Source organism: Geotrypetes seraphini, chromosome 11 (genome assembly GCF_902459505.1).
Source record: "Geotrypetes seraphini chromosome 11, aGeoSer1.1, whole genome shotgun sequence".
In the NCBI taxonomy this organism is placed as follows: Eukaryota; Metazoa; Chordata; class Amphibia; order Gymnophiona; family Dermophiidae; genus Geotrypetes; species Geotrypetes seraphini.
Genome location: NC_047094.1, coordinates 107,383,424 through 107,403,516, shown reverse-complemented (window position 1 = coordinate 107,403,516; position 20,093 = coordinate 107,383,424). Strand labels below are relative to the sequence as shown.

The following is a 20,093-nucleotide window of genomic DNA, read 5'->3' as shown; positions in this document are numbered from 1 at the left end:
CTCTAACCCAGCCAGCAGATTAATCCTTCCTCTTAACTTAAACCACCTAGTGGTAGGCCGGGACAGGAAGGATCTCTCCCATCTCCTGCCCTGGCGGACACTTAATAATTACCACCCTCCCACATGTACCTGTTCCTTGGTGGTCCAGCGTGTATCCCGTGCTGAAATCCTTTGTGAAGGTATTAGCCAACGGCGCACCTGGGCCAGCACGCAGGAGCGAGCTATTCATGCTGCCAGCCGGCCCTGCACCGCTCCTTGATAGGCTTCTGCAAGTTCTCAAGGGATGCACAGTTCTCGCGGCAGCCTATCAAGGAGCGGGGCTGGCTGGCAGCATGAAAAGCTCACTCCTGTGTGCTGGCCCAGATGCGCCACTGGCTAATACCTTTACAAAGGATTTCAGCACAGGATACACGCTGGACCACCAAGGAACAGGTACGCGAGGGAAGGTGGTAATTATTAGTATCAGCCGGGGCAGGATACAGGAGGTATCTCTCTTGTCCCGGCCTACGGCAGGCCTGTAGGAAGTCTGGGAGGGTTTTGGGTGGTCACTGGGAGGATGACCCGAATATAAACCAGGACCCCAATCTGTAGGCCAAATTTTTGACCCAAAAATCCCAGTTTATATTCGAGTATATACGGTAATTGTAGCATGTGTAGGTTTGTCTTGAAGAAAATCTGTTTCTCAGGTTTGTGGCTGATGAATTGAGAAGGAACTTTTCAATATTCCAATATATAATTTGAAGCATCCTACATATATGAGAAATGCAGAAGTGACTCACTTTTCCTACACTGGAGTGTCAGTTTCCCTATTTTCTGTACCTTGCGAACGTTAAAGATTTAACAAGGTAAATCCTGGGACTAGTCACACAGTAAGATAAATAAGGGCTCCTTTTACGAAGCCACGTTACCAACTTTAGTGCACGACTTTTAATCACACGCTACCCCCACGCTAGCCGAAAAACCACCACCTGCTCAAGAGGAGGCAGTAACGGCTAACGCGTCCAGCGGTTTAGGGCACACTATTATGCGCGTTAAAACCGCTAACGCAGCTTCGTAAAAGGAGCCCCAAGTCTTCACAGGTTATATTCCTAGAGATTGCTTAAAAAAGTTTCAGGTTTCTTTCTGAAGCTAATTTAATTCCTGATGGCAACTCAGGGGAGAGAATACCAAATTTTAGTTGCCCGATTCGACAATGATTAAAGAATTGCTTATGGCTCCTTTTACTAAGCCACGTAGGGCTTTACCGCGCGCTAAAATGCCGCACACGCTAGACCTCAACGCCAGCAGTGAGCTGGCATTAGTTCTAGCCATGCAGCCTGGGTTTAGCGGGCGCTAAAAATGCTAACGCAGCTTAGAAAAAGGAGCCCACAATCTGTATTCTATATAGTCACTGCAGAAGGAAAGTAGACGATTTAGTATTCAGCACGAGAAGCTCTATGAAGTGACAAAAGACAGACGATCATATAAAATAATCCAGGAAATGGCACCTCTTTCATTAATGTACATAATCTGAAGGAAATAGCTTACTGTATGGATACTATGAAAGGCCGCTGGAAAGTTCTCATCCCAGGAACGCAATGATGTGGGGGGAGGGGGGCTGCCCTTCTGAGTTTGCAGCCCTAAAGGCAGGAGGGAATGGGCTTACCTCCTGCCGATTTGTCATCCGAAGGTACGGGGGTTGTCAGGAGATCAGTAGGTGTGAGGGAGACACAAAGTTGTCATTTTTCTCTCCTTGCCTATTCAGCTGATCCAGGCAGGGGAATCCACCATTAGACGAGTCGACGGGACTGCACTAAAACCGGCTGAGCCGATGGGGAGTGCCCTGCCGTGATCTGCAAAATGTGCTTTTGTGCATGTTTCACGTGGAAGTTTTTATTTTTTCATAATGGCCAAGAAAAGATAAGACGCACTAAGGTCCAAAAGAGTTCCACAGGTAATTTAAAAAAACAAAACAAAACCAAAAACGTACGGCTGTCTTGAAAATGGGACGTTTTCGCTACTGGATTTCTGGAAGTTTTATTTCAAAACGTCCAAATTAGAGACTTAGGGGTCCTTTCATCAAGGCGCGGTAGGGGTTTAATGTGCGGAATACCGCGCGTTAAACCACCTGCCGCGCTAGTCGCTAACGCCTCCATTGACGAGGCGTTAGTTTTTTTGGTTTGCCTCAGGGGTTAGCGCGTGATGAAATGTCTGATGTGCTAACCCCTGGAGCCCTTAGACCTATCAAAAATACCCCTCTTACGACTTCTGCACAGTTATCATAGCAACACTGAAACTTCAGGACCTAGATTACAGATTAGATTTAGCAATACAAGCTCAAATTTTATAGACATACAAACAAGTTACTGTTAGCAGCACTTGTGAATTTAAGTGTTCAAACATGACATAAGCCTAAAAAAAGCATGGGTAAGCAGTGAGACTACTAATTTTTTTTTTTTTAAGTTTTTACTAGACTATCATTCTTTGTCTAAACACATTACAAAATACACACACACCAAACGCTGGTGGCCATTGCAAAGGTGCTCAGATATACAATACAGTGCTTCCCCTGTCATTCGAAGTAGGCGATTCACGGTCCCGGTCATTCGTGGTATTTTCTGACCATGAATGACCAGGCAGCTGGAGAGGCAGGAGAGAGCAGCCGGAGCGCCGGCGAGTGAAAGCAATCACTCGCAGTATGCTCATACTCCCTCTTCCTGCACTAAAGTCGGGCCTCACCAATCAGGAGCTGCGTGTCAAAGCAGCTCCTGCTTGGCGAGGCCCGACTTTAGTGCAGAAGAGGCGGTCGGAGCATACCGCGAGTGATTGCCTTCACTCGCCGGCGCTCCGGCTGCTCTCTCCTGCTGCCCTCTCCTGTCTCCCGTCTCCCCTGCTAAAAACCGTATTCACGGTTTTTCAAGGTTCGCGGGGGATCCTGGAACAGAACCCCCGCAAATATCAGCGGAGTACTGTATATGCAAGTTCCATGATCCTCCATTGCCATGAAAAGCATTAGGAGCCCAGAACCATCCACTCTATTCAAATATGGTGCAGCCACCCAGTAGGCAAGCTTTCAGCAGTTTGACCATGACATCTACACCTTAGAGGAGGGGTGTCAAAGTCCCTCCTTGAGTGCTGCAATCCAGTTCGGGTTTTCAGGATTTCTCCAATTAATATGCATGAGATCTATTTGCATGTACTGCTTTCATTGTTTGCTAATAGATCTTATGCAAATTCATTGGGGAAATCCTGAAAACCTGGACTGGATTGCGGCCCTCAAGGAGGGACTTTGACACCCTTGCCTTACAGTAATATTCCATTTTGAAAAGCAAGACATTTCATCATCTGAAAGCAATTTAGGTACTCTTACAACCATGATCTATTTTATTTATTCATTCTTTTAGCTATAAAAACAGCCTGGGTTCCTTTTTTCAAGCCTAGGGGGTTCCTTTTACTAAGCTGGAGCTTGCTCTTAGCAATATTTCAGAACCCAACTGAAAACTCATCTTTTCTCAAAATACTTGGTCAACTAAATTTTTCTGTCGCTGTCACAATGATCTTTAGTTTATAATCTTTTGTAAACCGCGTAGAACGTACGATTACATGGTCAAGAAGTACGATGTTATGTTACGGTCTTTTGAGTAGCCTAATGTACTGTAAATCTTTCCCATGCACCAAGGCCATTTTTACTGCAGCTGGAAAATGGCCGTCTCTTTTCGTTGTACCTTAGCTATGCAAGGACTACATGGTCAGTGCATTTTACGAACAAAAAGCACTGACATTTTGGATTTGCAAAACCCCATATTTGGATTCATTTTATTTCTAATCAAGTTTGTGGTTTGCCGATTTTGGAACCCGAGGAAGGAGTTTTTAGCCAAAAACATGGACCGTGTTGGGTCCGCATTACATTGTGACCGTTTCATTGTCTCACTGGCTTTCTGCATTGCTTGCATACATTATTGTAACAAAATATATCCAACGGATGTAACAAATGATTTTTACATTAAGAACATCGTTGCCACAGAGCCATTTTTGTTCGGCTTTTTCCTTTGTTTGCTCTGTGGAACTGTTCAGTATCTTTATGTTGCTGTCTTTATAACGGCCTTACGCTAGTTTTGCCATTAAAGCATAGCCATAAAAAACAAACAAACCCAAAAACCCACCACCCAATTGCCACATGAGCACGTGCATGTATTTTGTAGTGGTAAGGGCTCACGCAATAATCATGCTAATTAGTTGGTGTGAGGTAATTTGGCAGTGCTAATTGAACAGCGCAAGAATGCCCTGACATAACCCCTCCTAAGGGAAAAAAAAAGAGGGTATTTAGTGGCTATTTAGTGCATGCCAATTTGGCAGTTACCGCAGTTTTCTATCCCGCCAATACCTTTCAGTACTAGGTGGTTTAGAAAAAGAATTGATCTGGGCATTCCCCAGGGAGCTTACAAAAATTGATGGATAGCACGAGCGATGGGGTCCGGGGAAGGGTTTATAAGGTTTAGTTAGATCATTTGACAAATTTTTTGAAAAGCATCGTTTCCAGTTCTTTCCCGGATGTTTTGCAGTTGGTCGTCTTGGTCAATAGCCTGGAGATGTGGCGGTCTGTTCTCGCTGCTCTGGTGGCTAGTATACCATTTAAAGTTGCGGTGTGGGGGAGGGGGTAGCCTATCACAGCCTAGTAAAAAGGCCCTTTTGTGAGGAAGTGAAATGTGGTTAATATGGACTAAATGGAAGATAAGCCAATATATAGCAGCAGAAGATGGCAACTAATTCTGAAAGGCACAAGGGGGAGTCTACCCTTACCCTCACATTTAGGCTAAAAAAGTATTTCAACGGTTCATTAGCATTGTATACAGTGGCGTAGTAATGCTGAGTAGCGCTCCCTTGCCATGTGCGCACCCGCCTCCCTTTTTTTTTTTTTTTTTTGACTTCTCCGGCGAGATTTGCATGCCCATGTCGGTGTCGACTCGCCCCATGATGTCACTTTCTAGGCACAGGTCCCGGAAGTGATGTTAGAGAGCGCCAATGCGGGCGGCAACCTCGCACCGGGGAGGTAAAAAAAAAAAAAAAAAAAGGTACGGGGGAAGGCCAGGGGCACATGTGGAGAGGAGGAAAGAGTGCCACGCTCTTAGGAAGGCTGCGCGCCAGGGGCAGGCCGCCCGTCTCCCCCTTACTATGTCACTGATTGTGTAAATGGCTTGTTTCCATGCGTTTAAATAACAAAATGTATGAGAAGACCATGTGGAAAACCAGTCATTTTGCAACTGTATTATGGGGGAATGACAGATGCTTTTCTTTTAACCAAAGTCAGAAATATTCAAGTAAATATGAAAAAACCATCCCAAAAATTTATTTTCAAAAACATGTCAACATTAGTTAATACATTCAATAGATGTTGAAAACCATTGTCCAAGAAAAGACATACATTCACAATGCTGAAATGCTGGAGCTAAATGATGCCTTTGGCATGTTTTCTGTAACAAATATCCATTAATTATGTAAACAGACACCATTGCTTTCCCAGGTGCAAGTCCAAGAGGAAAGGCACAGCTCGGCAAGAGTAGACCAGGGGGAGCAAAACTCTGAGGTGCAATCAGACTGAAAAACATTTCACTTTTGGTCATTCGCTTTGCATCGTTAGCCTTTCAAAAGAAATTGACTCAGGGAGGAGGGGGAACAATTTCCTCCATGATCAGAAAATTTTTAAAAAAATCCCCTCCCCCAAACACAGTAGACATATTCCCCATTATTTAGTCCTTGTAATCCTTAAAGTCTTCAATCTAGCTTTATCATACAAAATAGATCTAAGAAAAAAAGGCAAAACACAGCAAAACTGTCAGTCCTTATAAAAAACAAAACAAAACAACAAACAGTTAAACACTGGTTGAACCCACTAAAGCGACATTTTGATTTCAGTGCGTGGAATCTTATCCTGAATCAATACATAAGACACTGGCCTTATTTATGTAAAAAAATAAAATAAAAACCACATTAGACACTACATCTACAAATATGAAAAACAATGAGGTAGACAAGTTTAAGTAGTTCAGAATCCAAAAAATTCCCCCCCCCCCCTTCCCCAATATGACCACACAGTACACATGGAGGAATGTCACCATGTTCTGGTGGAAAGCAGGCACATAGAAGTCGAGAACCAAAGGACAGTCTGTATAAAATGGTAATGATATGAATGCAAGGGGTGAGCACTTGATCCTTAAATACTTATCCTGAGAAAAGCTTTCCTGAACAACACCTTGGTGATCCAGTCCAGTTGAGTGGAATCCATTAAAACATGGTATCGGGTAGCTTCGAAGTTGAGAAAGAGGGGTAAACAGATCCCCCATTCTGGATATTAATACTTTAACATGAAGATAATCAAGTCTCTGGACAACGCTACCTTGGTAGCAGACCTTTGGCACCAGTCGGAGGAATATCTAAAGATACCTACTAAAAATACGTAAACACCAGTCGGTAACTTTTGAGTTGTGAAGACAGGCTAATTTAAACAAAAACATACATTTTGCAGACGGCAAACATGTAATTTTGGCAAGCCAGAACCAAGTTTAAAAAAAAATAAAAAAATAAAAAAAAAAAAATTAATTACATTCAAGCAAAAATACTAACAGATGGCAGACAACATTTACCCGCATAATTATTTTAGACACACAAAACAGTTCAAGATCACCAATGGTACTGCTTAGTCAGTTCAAACAAAATCCCCACAAAAATCCACAAGAACTTCATTTAATAAGAGGTAAACATGTTAACCTTTGGGAGGGGGGGAGGGGAGAAAGGGGATCTAGAATGTTCCACAATTCAAGTCATATAGTAACAAAGCTGCTTTGCAATGACCCGCATCTTTCTCAATAGAAATAAATCCTTTTCATTTTGCAAAGCAACATCATGATTGTACTCTGGGCAATCTAACAAAAAAATAAAAATAAAAAAAACACACCCATAAGATCATTTGCACATCCAGTAGCAAAAGAAAAGTGGCAATGGTCGACTCCTTAAAAATATATTTATATATATGTACATATATAATAGCTCTGTCTGCCATTTCTCCTTCAAAAGAGCAGTTTATTTAGTTGACTGCAATGTTTTTTTCTTCCATAAAATGAGGAAATTGGTGCTTTGGGGCATTTTCTGTACCAGGCTTTTCCATTTCAGATAGCGCCTGATTTATCCCAGACTGGGAACCATCTAACTTCGAGACTGTGCCTGTACTCACTACAGAGCCTCCACCAAGGCTGACCGGCAAAGGTGGTATGCCACCACTCTGAATGACCGAAATTTCGTTCGTTTTCATGGCCAGCCCATTGCTAAGCACTGCTGCATACTGGTTCCATACTGTGGAATCCATGGTCACAGGGGGAGTCACCATATCTTTAGCAAAGATTTCAGATGCTTTGTTGGAATCATTCCCCAGAAGCGCTATGGGACCATCGATCGACAGTCTCCTGCCACGTCTGGCAGAATTGTTCCACATATGAGTTCCAACGTGAACCTGAGAAGAAAGAAAGATATTAGTCTCAAAAACGGGAATACCAATGTTGGGCCACATTCTATATATGGCGTCTTCACTCCACCCCAACACTATTTATTTATTTTAAAATTTATATACCGTATACCAACTATACGGTTTCCAAAATTACGATCATAACAAGTTAAAACACCACATACAGACATTTGCAGAGCAGCTCTCATAAATCCCCCCCAAAACAAAAAAAACAAAACAGCCTAACACAGGAAAGCGCTAATTGGTTTTTCAGCATTTTCTTAAAATTCACCCTCCCAGCGCAGTATCGCAAAATTCCAGGCAACGCATTCCAAAGCTGAGCACCTTCCACCCATCCTAACACGAGAGATTGACCTCTTGCCCTCTAAGCTAACTTTCATACTCTTTTCTGATCTCACCTTCTAGGCTTCTAAAATAAAAAAAATAAAAAAATCCTTGGAAAACAATCGTAGAAACATGATACAAAATCTGATGTACTGTACTCCCCCGATATTTGCAGGGGGTTCCATTCCAGGAACCCCCACGAATGCTGAAAAACCACGAATACGTTTTTTAGTGGGGAAGACAGGAGAGGGCAGCCAGAGAGGCAGGAGAGAGCAGCCAGAGCGCCGGCGAGTGAAGGCAATCACTCGCGGTATGCTCTGACCGCCTCTTCCTGCACTAAAGTCGGGCCTCACCAATCAGGAGCTGTGTGTCAAATTTGGGGGTCTTTCTCTGTCATGAGCACAAATACGGGGCCCTTGTATTAAACCATGCTAAAAATCAAAAAGCAGTAACCGATATCTGATACATTTGTATTGCACTGTTCATATTGGAAAATAATAAAAATTTACAAAAAGGAAAGAAAAAGCAGCAACTGCTAAACTTGTAAGGGGAACAAAGCCCACATCTTCCAATACAGTTAATGCAGAGACAATATCACGTGCTGGATGAAACATGGCAGTCGGGCACTTTTTACGTGACCCTTGCAATAAAGAGATTTTAACCAATTACCAACATGTCCGCTTCATCTTCTGGGACTAGTGGACTGCTTGCCTTTCTGGCTTTTGGAACCTATACAGAATTCAGGGCTAAGCTTATATCAGTGGGTCGCAAACTTGCCTGCTGGCGACACACTAAATGCAGTACCCTGGCCAGAAGGCACCTGGAAGTGCGTGGTCGTCGACGCCACACATATGCGTGACGGCAGCACGCCAACATCCATACATGCAGAGGCTCATCTGGCTGCTTCGGTGGAGGGATCCAGGAGGGCGGGAGGGGGAGGTACGGTGAGAGGAGAGACGCCGGCGAGGAAGAGGAGTCATCCGCGCCAGCCGACTGCCTACAGGATGTGCCTCTCGCTGCGAGAGGCGTCCTGGAGGCAGTCAGCCGGCGTGGATGACGCGCCTCCTCGTCAGCGTGTCGTGGCACGCCTGAAATCTCAGGAGGCACACACTTTGTGATACACTGGCTTATATGCTGCCAACGATGAACCTAACCTCCATCTTTTACAAAAGGAGTGATAAGCTTTTTAGCATGCATGCGCTAAACACCAACACGTGCATGTTATCCTATGGATGCATTAGTGGTTAGTGCATGCGTTGATTTAGCTCACTAAATCCGCGCTAAAACACTTAGCGTGCCTTTGTAAAAGAGGGCCTCAGTGATAGTATTCTACATCCTATGTGCTTCTTTGGCGTCTAAACAGTTACCAGCTTATAGAATTTCCCTCTTCATGGTTCTTAGTCCGGAACGGTATTACCTTTAGGTTTCCTTTCGTTGTAAATGCTCTCCCACATATAGTGCAAGCAAATGGCTTTTCACCCGTGTGTGTTCTTTCGTGGATCTGAAGGGCGCTCGCCGAGGAAAAGTTCTTCCCACACGTGGTACAGATGTGCTGCTTGGCAGTGCGACGGGGAGGTACCAAAAGGGATGTCATCCCAGACGATGCACCAATGAACTGTGCCGAGCCCATGGGACGCTCTGCAGACACTTCCACTTTCACGAGCGTTGGTGGACCTCTGACAAAAGTGGCTTGGATACTGCTTCTACCTGGGAGGGAGCACAGCACACATTATATATGCGTTTTTAAGATACTAAACTTATTATATTTCAAAAGACATTTCAAAAGACACACGAGGCTTCAGGCGTCCATATTCTGGTCTCCCTAACAAGTTTGTGAATGACGTTTGCAACCAAACCGATTCATGAAATAAGATACTACAAAGGAAATCTACATGTGCCTGCACTAAATTGGATGGCTTAAAATTTAAATGGAGATTTAAGGAATCTGAGACATATGCACCCTTTAAAAGATCACTTTTGTATTTTAAATGGTAAGACAAATCCCAGTTGCTTAATGCATTCAAATTATAATGGAAAAAAAAAAAAAAACCCTAGGTAGACCAGATGGTGATCTTTCTGCTTTCCATTTCCTACATGTTAACATTTCTATTCGTTTAATGCAGTGTCTCACAAACTTTATGAGCCAAGTCACACTAAACTTGCGGCTGCGGTTCGAGGGCACCCAGAAGTGCGCAGACATCACCGCAATGATGTCGCACGCATGTGTGACATCATCATGTCAATGTCCGGACATTCACAGAGCCCTCTATACAGGGCCCTGAGCCACCGAAAAAGAAGAAGAGGCACAGAAAGGTAGGAGAGGCACTGGTGGCGGCTGACTGCCTAACAGGATGTGCCTCTCAACACGAGAGGCATGTCCTGTAGGCGGTCAGCTGGCACTGGCACCTCTCCTCCTCCCTGGCATCTTGCAGCACACTAGTGTGCCATGGCACATAGTTTGCGCTACACTGGTTTAATGCTTCCAGCCACACTCAAATCATAGTCCAACAATATTCGTCAGCACTGGGTTATAGAAGAGACCCGGCTCTAGGTAAATCTTCATGCAATCTTTTGAGGCTTACCATAATCTCCATTTGTAAAATGCAAGCCGGGTTCTTCTTTGATGATCTTTCTACCAAAATTTCCTGAAGTTAGATCTAGAGCACCATCAGTTTCTAGGCCCATGGAGGCATTTTCACAGCACTCCGTTTTGATGGAAAATCCAACATCATCTGGACCACTGACCCCTGGAGACTTGGATGGAATGCTTTCAGTTTGACTATTAGTGGGTGATAAGGCCTGAAAAGAGGTAGACTCGGAGGCTGCTGGACTCCTGCCATTCTGGTATTCTTGATCACCAGCCACAGATAAAGAATCATTGGTCGTGCCATCGCTTTCTGTAGAGCCAGTCTCGCTGGACTTCATGCTGCTTTGTCTGTGCAAGTTCAGAGGATTTGTCAACTTCATTTGGTTTTCTAGAGATCCAACACTGGAGAGAACCACAGCTGAAGATTCTGTCTGAACCTCGTTATGTGGAGTAGGTGGCTTGGAACAGCTACTTGGTGCTTCCTGAGATTCCGAATCTACTTCCATATCTACATCTTCAAGGTTCTCATCTGTGAAACTATTATTTAGGCTCTTCTTCTCATCAGCCACCGAAGGATCAACATCTCCTTTCTCACAAATAGTTTCTGGTAGAGGCGTGTTGGGGATCTGTCCACCCATATGCATACGAATATGCTGTTGCAATACCACTGCATTCGTGAACTTCTTCTGGCAAATGGGGCACGAATGTTGCATTTTTAATGGCGTATTTGCCTGGTGAACACCATAGTGAGTCTTAAGGTTACCTTTTGTTGAGAAAGCACGGCCACAGATTTTACACTTGAAGGGCCTTTCTCCAGTGTGAGTGCGGTAATGCATTTTTAGAGAACTCTGACAGCTGAGCACTCTATGGCAGACCACACATTCATTGGGATCGGCAGCAGACTTATCAATATTTTCAACAAGCTGCTGAAGCTTAGAAGTCTCAGACCCCTGCCCACCTGTTCCACCTATACCAACACTACTGGTCTGTGGTAAACTGGAGGGTTGCTTGGTTGCAGATTCATGACAGACTATACTTAGTGATCCACTTTCACTTCCTGAAGCTGGTCTTGGTTGACCATTTTTTGGCGCTGAACCACCGAGGGGATCCTTGAGGCTCGATATAGTAGACAGATTCAAAATTGCTGTGGTAGGCAGGGCTGCCACAACAGGCTTGGTGTCCACAATTACATTTGACTCATCCAATGGCACAGACATTCCGTATGGGATGCCACTAGTGGTGGGAATATTATCCAGATGCTCAGGCACAGGATAAGGATTCATTCTAATGTGAGGATACTTGTCTTTATGACGCTGAAAATGCACTTTAAGGTTTCCCTTTGTAGTAAACCGGTTACCACAAATGTTACACTTGTATGGCCTCTCTCCTGTATGGGAACGAAGATGGATTTGTAAAGCGCTGTCATTACCAAACACTTTCCCGCAAAACTTGCATTTATGTTTGAAAAATGACTCCTCTGTGCTGGGTTTGCTATCGGGTAGAACAACATTGGGAGGTTTTCCTTTCCCCTTTTTTGAGGGGTCCATTGCCGGCGACAGAGGCATTGCAGAGATTGGGTTCTGGAAGATAACCGAGGTTGGCGGTTGAGGTAGCAACGGGTTTGGAAATCTAGAGACAGAGTTTGGGATACCTCGGCTTGCTTCTGGCTTCAGCAAGGTGGAAGACAGACCTACAGGCACGGTGCCGATAGTTGGAATACCAATGGCAGGATGAGGTAGCTTTCCTTGTTTTAAGGACTCCAGCGATAGGCTTTGGCTTCCTGCTTTCTGACCAATTAAAGCAACTGCTGCAGAGAGCTGCTGAGATAAGTGAGTGCCCAAAGCTTTTAACGGATCTGTGGCAGCTGCGATGGTCGGATGCAAGGCATGAGGAGCCATCATGGCTATCTGAATTCGAATTTGCTCGGTGAGCTGAATTTGCTGGAGCTGTTGCTGCTGCAGACAGACAAGTTGTTCAAGGATCATAGGAATAGCACCAAGCCCAGTTGCCGATGTCGAGACACCGTCAGACAAATGTTGATTCACAGCTACTTTTGTGCTTTGTATAGTCTGTAAAGTCACATTAGTGTCCGGTACTTTGGGTTTTGGTACATAGCTTACCCCAGGGGCAGCGGGGCTAGCTGTTTTCTGGCATGCTGTCTGCTCTGATGCAACATCAGCTTTTGCTACTTCCATTTTTAGTTCCAAACCGGAGCAACTTTTTGACCGAGCATCTTTGGCATTCTGGGCTTCTATCTGATTGCTTGGAAGCCTTTTAGGGGAAACGCGAGAGTACTCCTCAGGGGGCATCCCTCCTTCACTGTCACTCATGATTAGGACAGGTGGCGTTTTAGTGCAATTCTTCTTATGTGCAAGAAATTCTGAAGGCTCGTAAAACTCTGCACAGCATTTCTCACAGACATTGGTCTCCTCTGTCCTGCATCTCTTTGAACTCACTCCACAATGTCCGTTGCCAAGGCAATCCAGAGGGCCATCTGTGGGAGAAAGAGAGAGACAAAATTAGGACCAAGCAGAGAGATCCAAGTACTACTTGCAGTAAGGATGGGACTGGGCTGGGCTAAGGGGAACCATAGGCAAAATATTTTTTTTTTTTTAAAAAAAGCTCTGGCAAGAATGGAGTGGATGACTTGAGCCTGAGGTCTGTCGAGCAATACATATAAAATAGAAACAAACGTGTATTAGCTGCATGTGTCGTGGCACAGGTCATTGCGTCAGTGCTCCTAGGTAAAGGTTAAGTAAGGCACATCACTCGAAGTTTTGTGTAGTCCAAAACTCACCACAAATTGTTATAAGCTTAAAAAAAAAAAAAAAAAAAATTTTTAAATCCTCCTCTGAGAAAATACTTGGTCTGACAAAGAAGTTATGCAATACTGATCTAGGTCAGCGATCTGTGGTTAGCTCAGTTAAAATAAAGGCGTGCTTTCAAATTGTTTAACAGGAGTTATTGCAAGTTCTTTGTAAGACAGCATTACTATATTGATGTGGCCCTCCCCAATTCTATAAACATCTTAATTCCTAAACATCATTCTGCGCAGTTGTCAATCAACCGCTAGGTGCCATTTATAGAATCGCAACCTAGTGGTGCTGGTAGGTTGTTAACACTGATGTAGTGAGGGTGGGGGAGTGTCCCTGGTGGTGGTGGCGGCCCCCCTCACCCTCTTTCCACACCCTCTCTCTTTCCGGGCTCGCCCCATGCCGTGTGCGTGCCCCTTCCGCCGCACCTGTTGAGCTGCCCCGGTGCGAGCAGCATCGCCAACTTGCTGCCCGTGCTGGTGTCGGCTCTCCCTCCGACATCACTTCCTAGATGCAGGATCTGGAAGCAACGTCCAAGTGGGCGCCAAGGCTGGCGCGAGCAGCAGATTGGAGCTGCTGCTTGCACCGGCGAAGAGCTAATAGTATGGGGGGTGGGGTGGAAGGCATGAAGGTGCATGCGTGATAGGGGAGGAGTGGGAAAGAGCAGGAGGGGGTGGAGAGGAGATTTGCCAGCACCCTCACCAAGACGGTGCCTGAGACGGTTCCCCCCCACCCTTACTATGCCACTGGCTGTTAAATCCTTAGGGCACACTGACATGTAGGCCTGGGTTTTCTTGACCTAAGTGAATGCATCTAAGGTGAATGCCTATGTCAATCCATGTCCATAAACTCTGGCCCCGACCATGCCTACCTGCTGGTAGGTACCTATTGAGTTAGGCGCCTACTGGCAAATTAATTTTTTTTAAATGGCGCTTTCAATTATTGCCACCAATTGAGCTAATTTAAAAAAAAGTTAGCTTGGACGTTAGGCGTGCCGATCTATAAATCAGGGCCTCTGTGCCTTAACCCACCCAGCTGTCTCACACTCTAGTTCTTTATCATTCCAGTTCTTGGAATTGCCGACACTTTTTATATTTATAGCTCAAGATGCGCTACATTTAGGTACAGTAGGTATTCTGGCTCTAGAGCACAAGTGTCAAACTTAAGGCCCACCTGGCTGTTTTATGCAGCCCGATCGATGTAGTGTTTTCATTGCCGCCCCCGGTGTTTATCTTCTGGCCAGCTCCCTCCTATTCCTCACTACTGCAGTGTGCACAAAACTGCGGGTGGCGGCGGCTCGTACGCCTGAACCAGAAGCCTTCTCTCTGACATCGCAAACGTCAGAGGGAAGGCTTCCAGATGAGGCGCAGGGCATGTGGCTTTGTGCACACTGTGGCAGTGAGGAGGAGGGAGCCGTCCAGAAGATAACAACGGGGGCAGCAATGAAAACACGCATCGCACCGTGGGCAGCATAAAACAGCCAGAGCAGGCCAGAAGGTGACACCTGCCAGAGGAAGGCACCTAATTGAGAGAGGGAGACAACAATGGTAGGGAATATGATTTTATTTTCAATTTAGTGATTGAATTGTGTCAATTTTGAGAATTTACAATCTGCTGTCTAAATTTTGCACTGTTCAGGAAGAAATGCATTTGTTTCTTTTTCTCTGGGGTTGTACTGCATGCAGAGTAGAGAGTTGTGAGGGGACAGAAATCCCACCCATCTCCGCAAGGAATTACCTCCATCCCCATTAAAAGCAGCAATTACTTCTGACAGGATCATCAATTCCATAGTTTTTGTGTTTGCGCTGCTGTTTTCCTTGTGGAATCTCTTTGGTGGAACCCTTTTTTGTTTTCTGTTCAGGTAATTAACTTATAAACCCCCTCTTTTACTAAAGGCTGACGTGTCCATTATATTATATGGACGAACCCTGCTTCCAAAGCCTTCCATCCCCGTGGGAGTCCCGTTGGCCAGAGGGGGGTCCCCGTGGGAGTCTCGTGGGGTAAGGAGGGATTCCCGCGATCCCCGTTCAAACCTCTAATGCAGAGTCTTGAATCTTAGGGTTTTGTTTGTATATATTAGTACTTTTAGTTTCTGGTTCCGTATTTGCATAAGGGTTATCTGTTTTCTGGTAGGAATGAATGTTGAAGCATATGGTGTGCTTTGTGTAGTTTAACGTTGTGATTAACCATTATATGTTGTTAATAATATTATATTGTGTGTATATATGAAAAATGAATGGAAAAAAGTGTTACAATGAGTACTATTATGGGGGCGGGGTCTGGCTCGTGACTTAGCCTGTGTTTGGGATTTTGGCCCCTTATTGTGATTGACTGACAACCCTGCTCTAGAGCAGGGATCTCAAAGTCCCTCCTTGAGGGCCGCAATCCAGTCGGGTTTTCAGGATTTCCCCAATGAATATGCATTGAAAGTAGTGCATGCACATAGATCTCATGCATATTCATTGGGGAAATCCTGAAAACCCGACTGGATTGCGGCCCTCAAGGAGGGACTTTGAGATCCCTGCTCTAGAGGGTACACAATCTAAGCTTGTACCTGAGGCAATGAAGGGCTAAGTGATAATTTATATCAGTGGTTCCCAAACCTGTCCTGGGGGACCCTCAGCCAGTCAGGTTTTCAAGATATCCCTAATGAATATGCATGAGAGATTTGTATACCTGCCACTTCCATTATATGCAAATCTCTCTCATGCATATTCATTAGGGATATCTTGAAAACCTGACTGGCTGGGGGTCCCCCAGGACAGGTTTGGGAACCACTGATTTATATAGTGTACCAAAAGTTAAGCAACATCTAGGCATCTAACATTTGGCAAGCATATGAAGTTAATGACAATTAAGCTGCAAAACTGGAGGGGTGGGTGGGGAGGAGAGACTGTACTTAGCCACCTAAAGGCACTTGGATACAATTCATCAACCTATACAGAAGAATGGAAGATCAAGCAGGAGGATGCCCACTCCCTCCTGCTTACAGGCCCCACCTCCTTTACTTTTAAGATGAAGGCTGGCAAGAGGGATCCCTATTCCCTCTGTCCGGCAGGCCTGCCTCTTCAAAATGGCAGGCCTTCCCCTTCTCGGGGAAGGGCTTAAGGTTCCAATTGGCCCAGGCTCCTAAGTCCTCTCCCATAGGAGGGACCTTAGGTGCCTGGGCCAATAAGGGCTTTAGGGCCCTCCCCAGTGCATCCCAGGATACACCGAGAAGGGGAAGGCTGCCATTTTGAAACACACAGGAAATTGATCCCTTGAGTTATACTCTTTTAGCCATTTTCTTTACAATATCATGAGGGTATCCTCTGTCTAGCAAATTTATTCATCAAACCTCTACACTTGAATTTATAGTCTTCCACAGAAGAGCAAATTCATTTATATCTTAAGAATTCTGCTATAGGAATGTACTTTTTTTTAGAATGATTAGGCTGCATACTGAATAGATCAGCAAAGTATTCTCATCTGTGATTTTAACATTTATGGTACCCTGAAACCTCTGTTTTTCCACAAAAATCAATGGCCAAGAAAAACCCAATTCTATTAGGATGCCAGGTGGACTCAAACCAAATGGTGGGATGACAAGAATTTAAAAAAAAAAAAAAAAAAAAAAGTCAAAGTCCAAACCTTCTTAAGAGTCATTCCAGACCAACAATGAACCTATTGGAACTATTTCGAAAGATACAGAAATCACAAAAAGAGAGACAAACAGAATGGAGTTTTCATGTACAGGAATAGGAATTTCATGACAGCTCAGAATTCCACACTTGAACATTCCACCCTTTTTGTGGACATGGTTCAATCGATGATCTGAAAACAATGCTAAAACTTCTGCAAATTGGCACTTTTACAAAAATAAAATACACTCTTTTCAGCTACAGTGGCAAAATAATTTAGAAAGTTGGTTGGGCTGAGAGCTTTTCAGCACCCCCTTAAGGGCCACTGCATGAAATTATTCAAGAACTGAGAATAATATCAGGCTTTAAAGAAAATATATTCAACGCGGACATTCTCAAGGTAGGACAGATGGGAACATGCTCTGGATTGTCTGGCCTATGTCATTGGGGCCACAAGGGCACATTAGATACCTAGGAGTGCAATGTCCCGCTACTAGTGACAGGGAACTAAAGACCTTTGGGAGGATAGAATGGGTGAAAACTGATTTTACCAGAATTTGCTTTGTGTATCTCAACTACCCCAATTCCAATCACTAGCTCTGCAGGCTTCCCTCTACCCTGGTCCCGACAAAGAAAGGAGTATCTGATATCAAGGTAGAGGGAAGCTTGCAGAGCCCATGCAGGCTGCTGAAGATTCAGGCCAAAAATTCTGCACAGAACGCAGGTAATTCAGCATCCCTGGGGAAGTCTGCATTGCTCAGAATTCTGCCAGAAGTAAATTATTTTCTGTAGAAACAAACAAAGCAAACCACAAAAAAACACACCAACAGGACATTATTCTATACAAGAAAGCACAATGTATTCAAATATACAATCCACAAACTAACTCAAAAGACATGTCCCTCATGAAAGAAATACCATAAAGGCCTCCCCCACCCCAATCTCCAATATAAATCTCAAAATAAGGTCAAACCTCCTGGGCACCAAGAACCAATCAGATTACAGAAATGAAAAACAAACCCCCCACCCCCCAATCAGCCCAAAGCACAAGTTGTAAACCGCCCCCATATGCGGTCAAATTTAGGCAGAGTACCACACTTAAATAAGCCGGTACATAGTGTGCCAATGACACAACTTGTTTCCAAGGGTCAGCTAGACCAGTGGTCTCAAACTCAAATCCTTTGCAGGGCCACATTTTGGATTTGTAGGTACTTGGAGGGCTGCAGGAAAAAAAGTTAATGTCTTATTAAAGAAATGACAATTTTGCATGAGGTATAGTTTATAAATCTCCCCCATGTTCCCCCTTCTTTGCAGCGTCCTCCAGCTTCTCCCCTGGCCTCCTGGTCTTAGTTTCAGCTAATTACCATGCCTGCAGAGAGGATCGCCGGTGCTGTAACATTCCTTGCAGGCTGCCATCGGCCTCCGCATGTTCCCTCTGCCACGGTCCTGCTCCTCCTTTAACGTCAGGGGCAGGATTGCAGCAGAGGGAACATGATGCTGAGGATCGCTATAGCACTGAATCCTCTCTGCATGCTACTATAGTTATCTGAAGGTAAGAGCTGGAGGCCAGGGGGGAAGCCGGAGGACGCTGCAAAGAGCGGGCAGCACTAGTACAGACCGCGGGCCGCAAAATAGTACCTGGAGGGCCGCATGTGGCCCCCGGGCCACGAGTTTGAGACCACTGAGCTAGACCCAGTCTTGCTGCTGCAAAATACAAGTTAAAGCTCAGCTCAACTCTCCAGGTTCCTGACCGGGTTCCTAATGACAGAGAAGCGCCACCTCTCACGAAGCCTCCATTCTTCCCCCCCCCAAACATTTGTGAAAGCATCCCAAAGACAGAAACCTAAAACCCAGATACCCAGGGACAATCCCACCACATATGTAAATGAGAGCCCACCAATCCACAACCCTGCCAGCAGATGCCCTCACTGCCCTACCCCAGGAGTCATAATTTATAACTTGTTTCAACTCTATCCCTTTGTTGATCAGCCTGAAAGAACGTACAAGATAGCATGAGAATGGGACAATGTTGAAAGTGGAAGAGTCAGGTCAGCAGCAGAACAAAGCACAAAGCCCCACTGTTAACGCCAGATTCTTAAAAAACAAACTACAAAGAACTGTTCCGGTGCAACATGAGGAATGATCTGTGGTTTTGTAGGTGTCCTTCATGCAGCCTACACTCTGCTGATCTATATACTAGGGGAAGAATTTTAAAAAAAAATTTAACTACCACCACAAAACCGGCAACACCCCTCATGCAAAGAGAATCTTAGACTCCCTAGGCATGAATTACACCATTAGGTCTATACAATTACATGAGTCTTTTTTTTTTTTTAAACTATTACAGCAATAACAGAAGTTTGCTTCAAGCGACGCAAACTTGTACGCACTGGAGAAACTGCGCTCTAAGTTCCTCCTTGCATCTTATGGTTTACGCCTTGGTCATCCTTTGCCTTTAGATGGATTTGGTAATCGGCGTTGGAACAAGTGAGGAAAAGTAAGCAAGGCACTGTTCCTGTAAGTCTCTCCAACCTCTGTGCGTGGAATTGTAGTTATATGTTATATTCTAATATTGTTTAAGTTGCGCTAGAGATTTCTACGTGGCCTGGAGCACAAAATGCCCCGACGCTCATAGAATTCCGTGACTTAGGAAAAGAGAGTTCTGGATTGTAAACCATTTTAGAACCCTAGCTATGTCAAGTGGTATTAAACCCAACCTCAAAAAGGGCCTAAGAGCAAGACAGTCTGAAAAGAGCAAGTCCCTAACTGCTTGCTACATTTCAATCTACCAGTGTTTCTGTGCTGCAACTGATAGAACAGTCTTCTATAGAAATGCACTGGAACACTTTTCAGAGCTACATTTCTTTGGAACCCCTCACCCAATCTAGCCCATTCCCAAAACTCAGTTTTTACCTTGCTTCTCTCCCCGTATCAAAATTTGGTCATGTTTTGTTTCACTTTTAGGAAAGATATTTTGTCCCAATACACATTTTTGTACCTTTAGCTATAAATTTTGTTCCAATATTTTTCTTGGTGTAAAATAAATAAAAAAATAAAATCACTGGCTTTATATTAAAAAACAGAATTCCTAATTACATAGCAAACATAGCAAATGACGGCAGATAAAGACCTGAATGGTCCATCCAGTCTGCCCATTAATTATTCTCATTAAAAATACCTGATTAAATTAAATTGTCTCTTCTTTGATATTTCTGGGCCATAGACTAAAGTCCACCTGCTGTTGTCCTAGGTTC

General features: G+C 44.4%; 1 protein-coding gene across 2 annotated transcripts in view; it reads right to left on the bottom strand.

The window, feature by feature from the left end:
- Positions 1-5,302: 5,302 nt before the first annotated feature.
- Positions 5,303-20,093, bottom strand: part of SALL4 (spalt like transcription factor 4) — a 60,173-nt gene continuing 45,382 nt past the window's right edge. For both annotated transcript variants that reach the window (XM_033915047.1, XM_033915048.1), the window contains exons 2-4: positions 10,402-12,900; positions 9,237-9,526; positions 5,303-7,483 (exon numbers count right to left, since the gene is read on the bottom strand). In XM_033915047.1, coding sequence (XP_033770938.1) covers positions 7,061-7,483; positions 9,237-9,526; positions 10,402-12,900 — 3,212 coding nt within the window. In that variant the 3' untranslated portion in view covers positions 5,303-7,060. The remainder of the gene's footprint in view (positions 7,484-9,236; positions 9,527-10,401; positions 12,901-20,093) is intronic.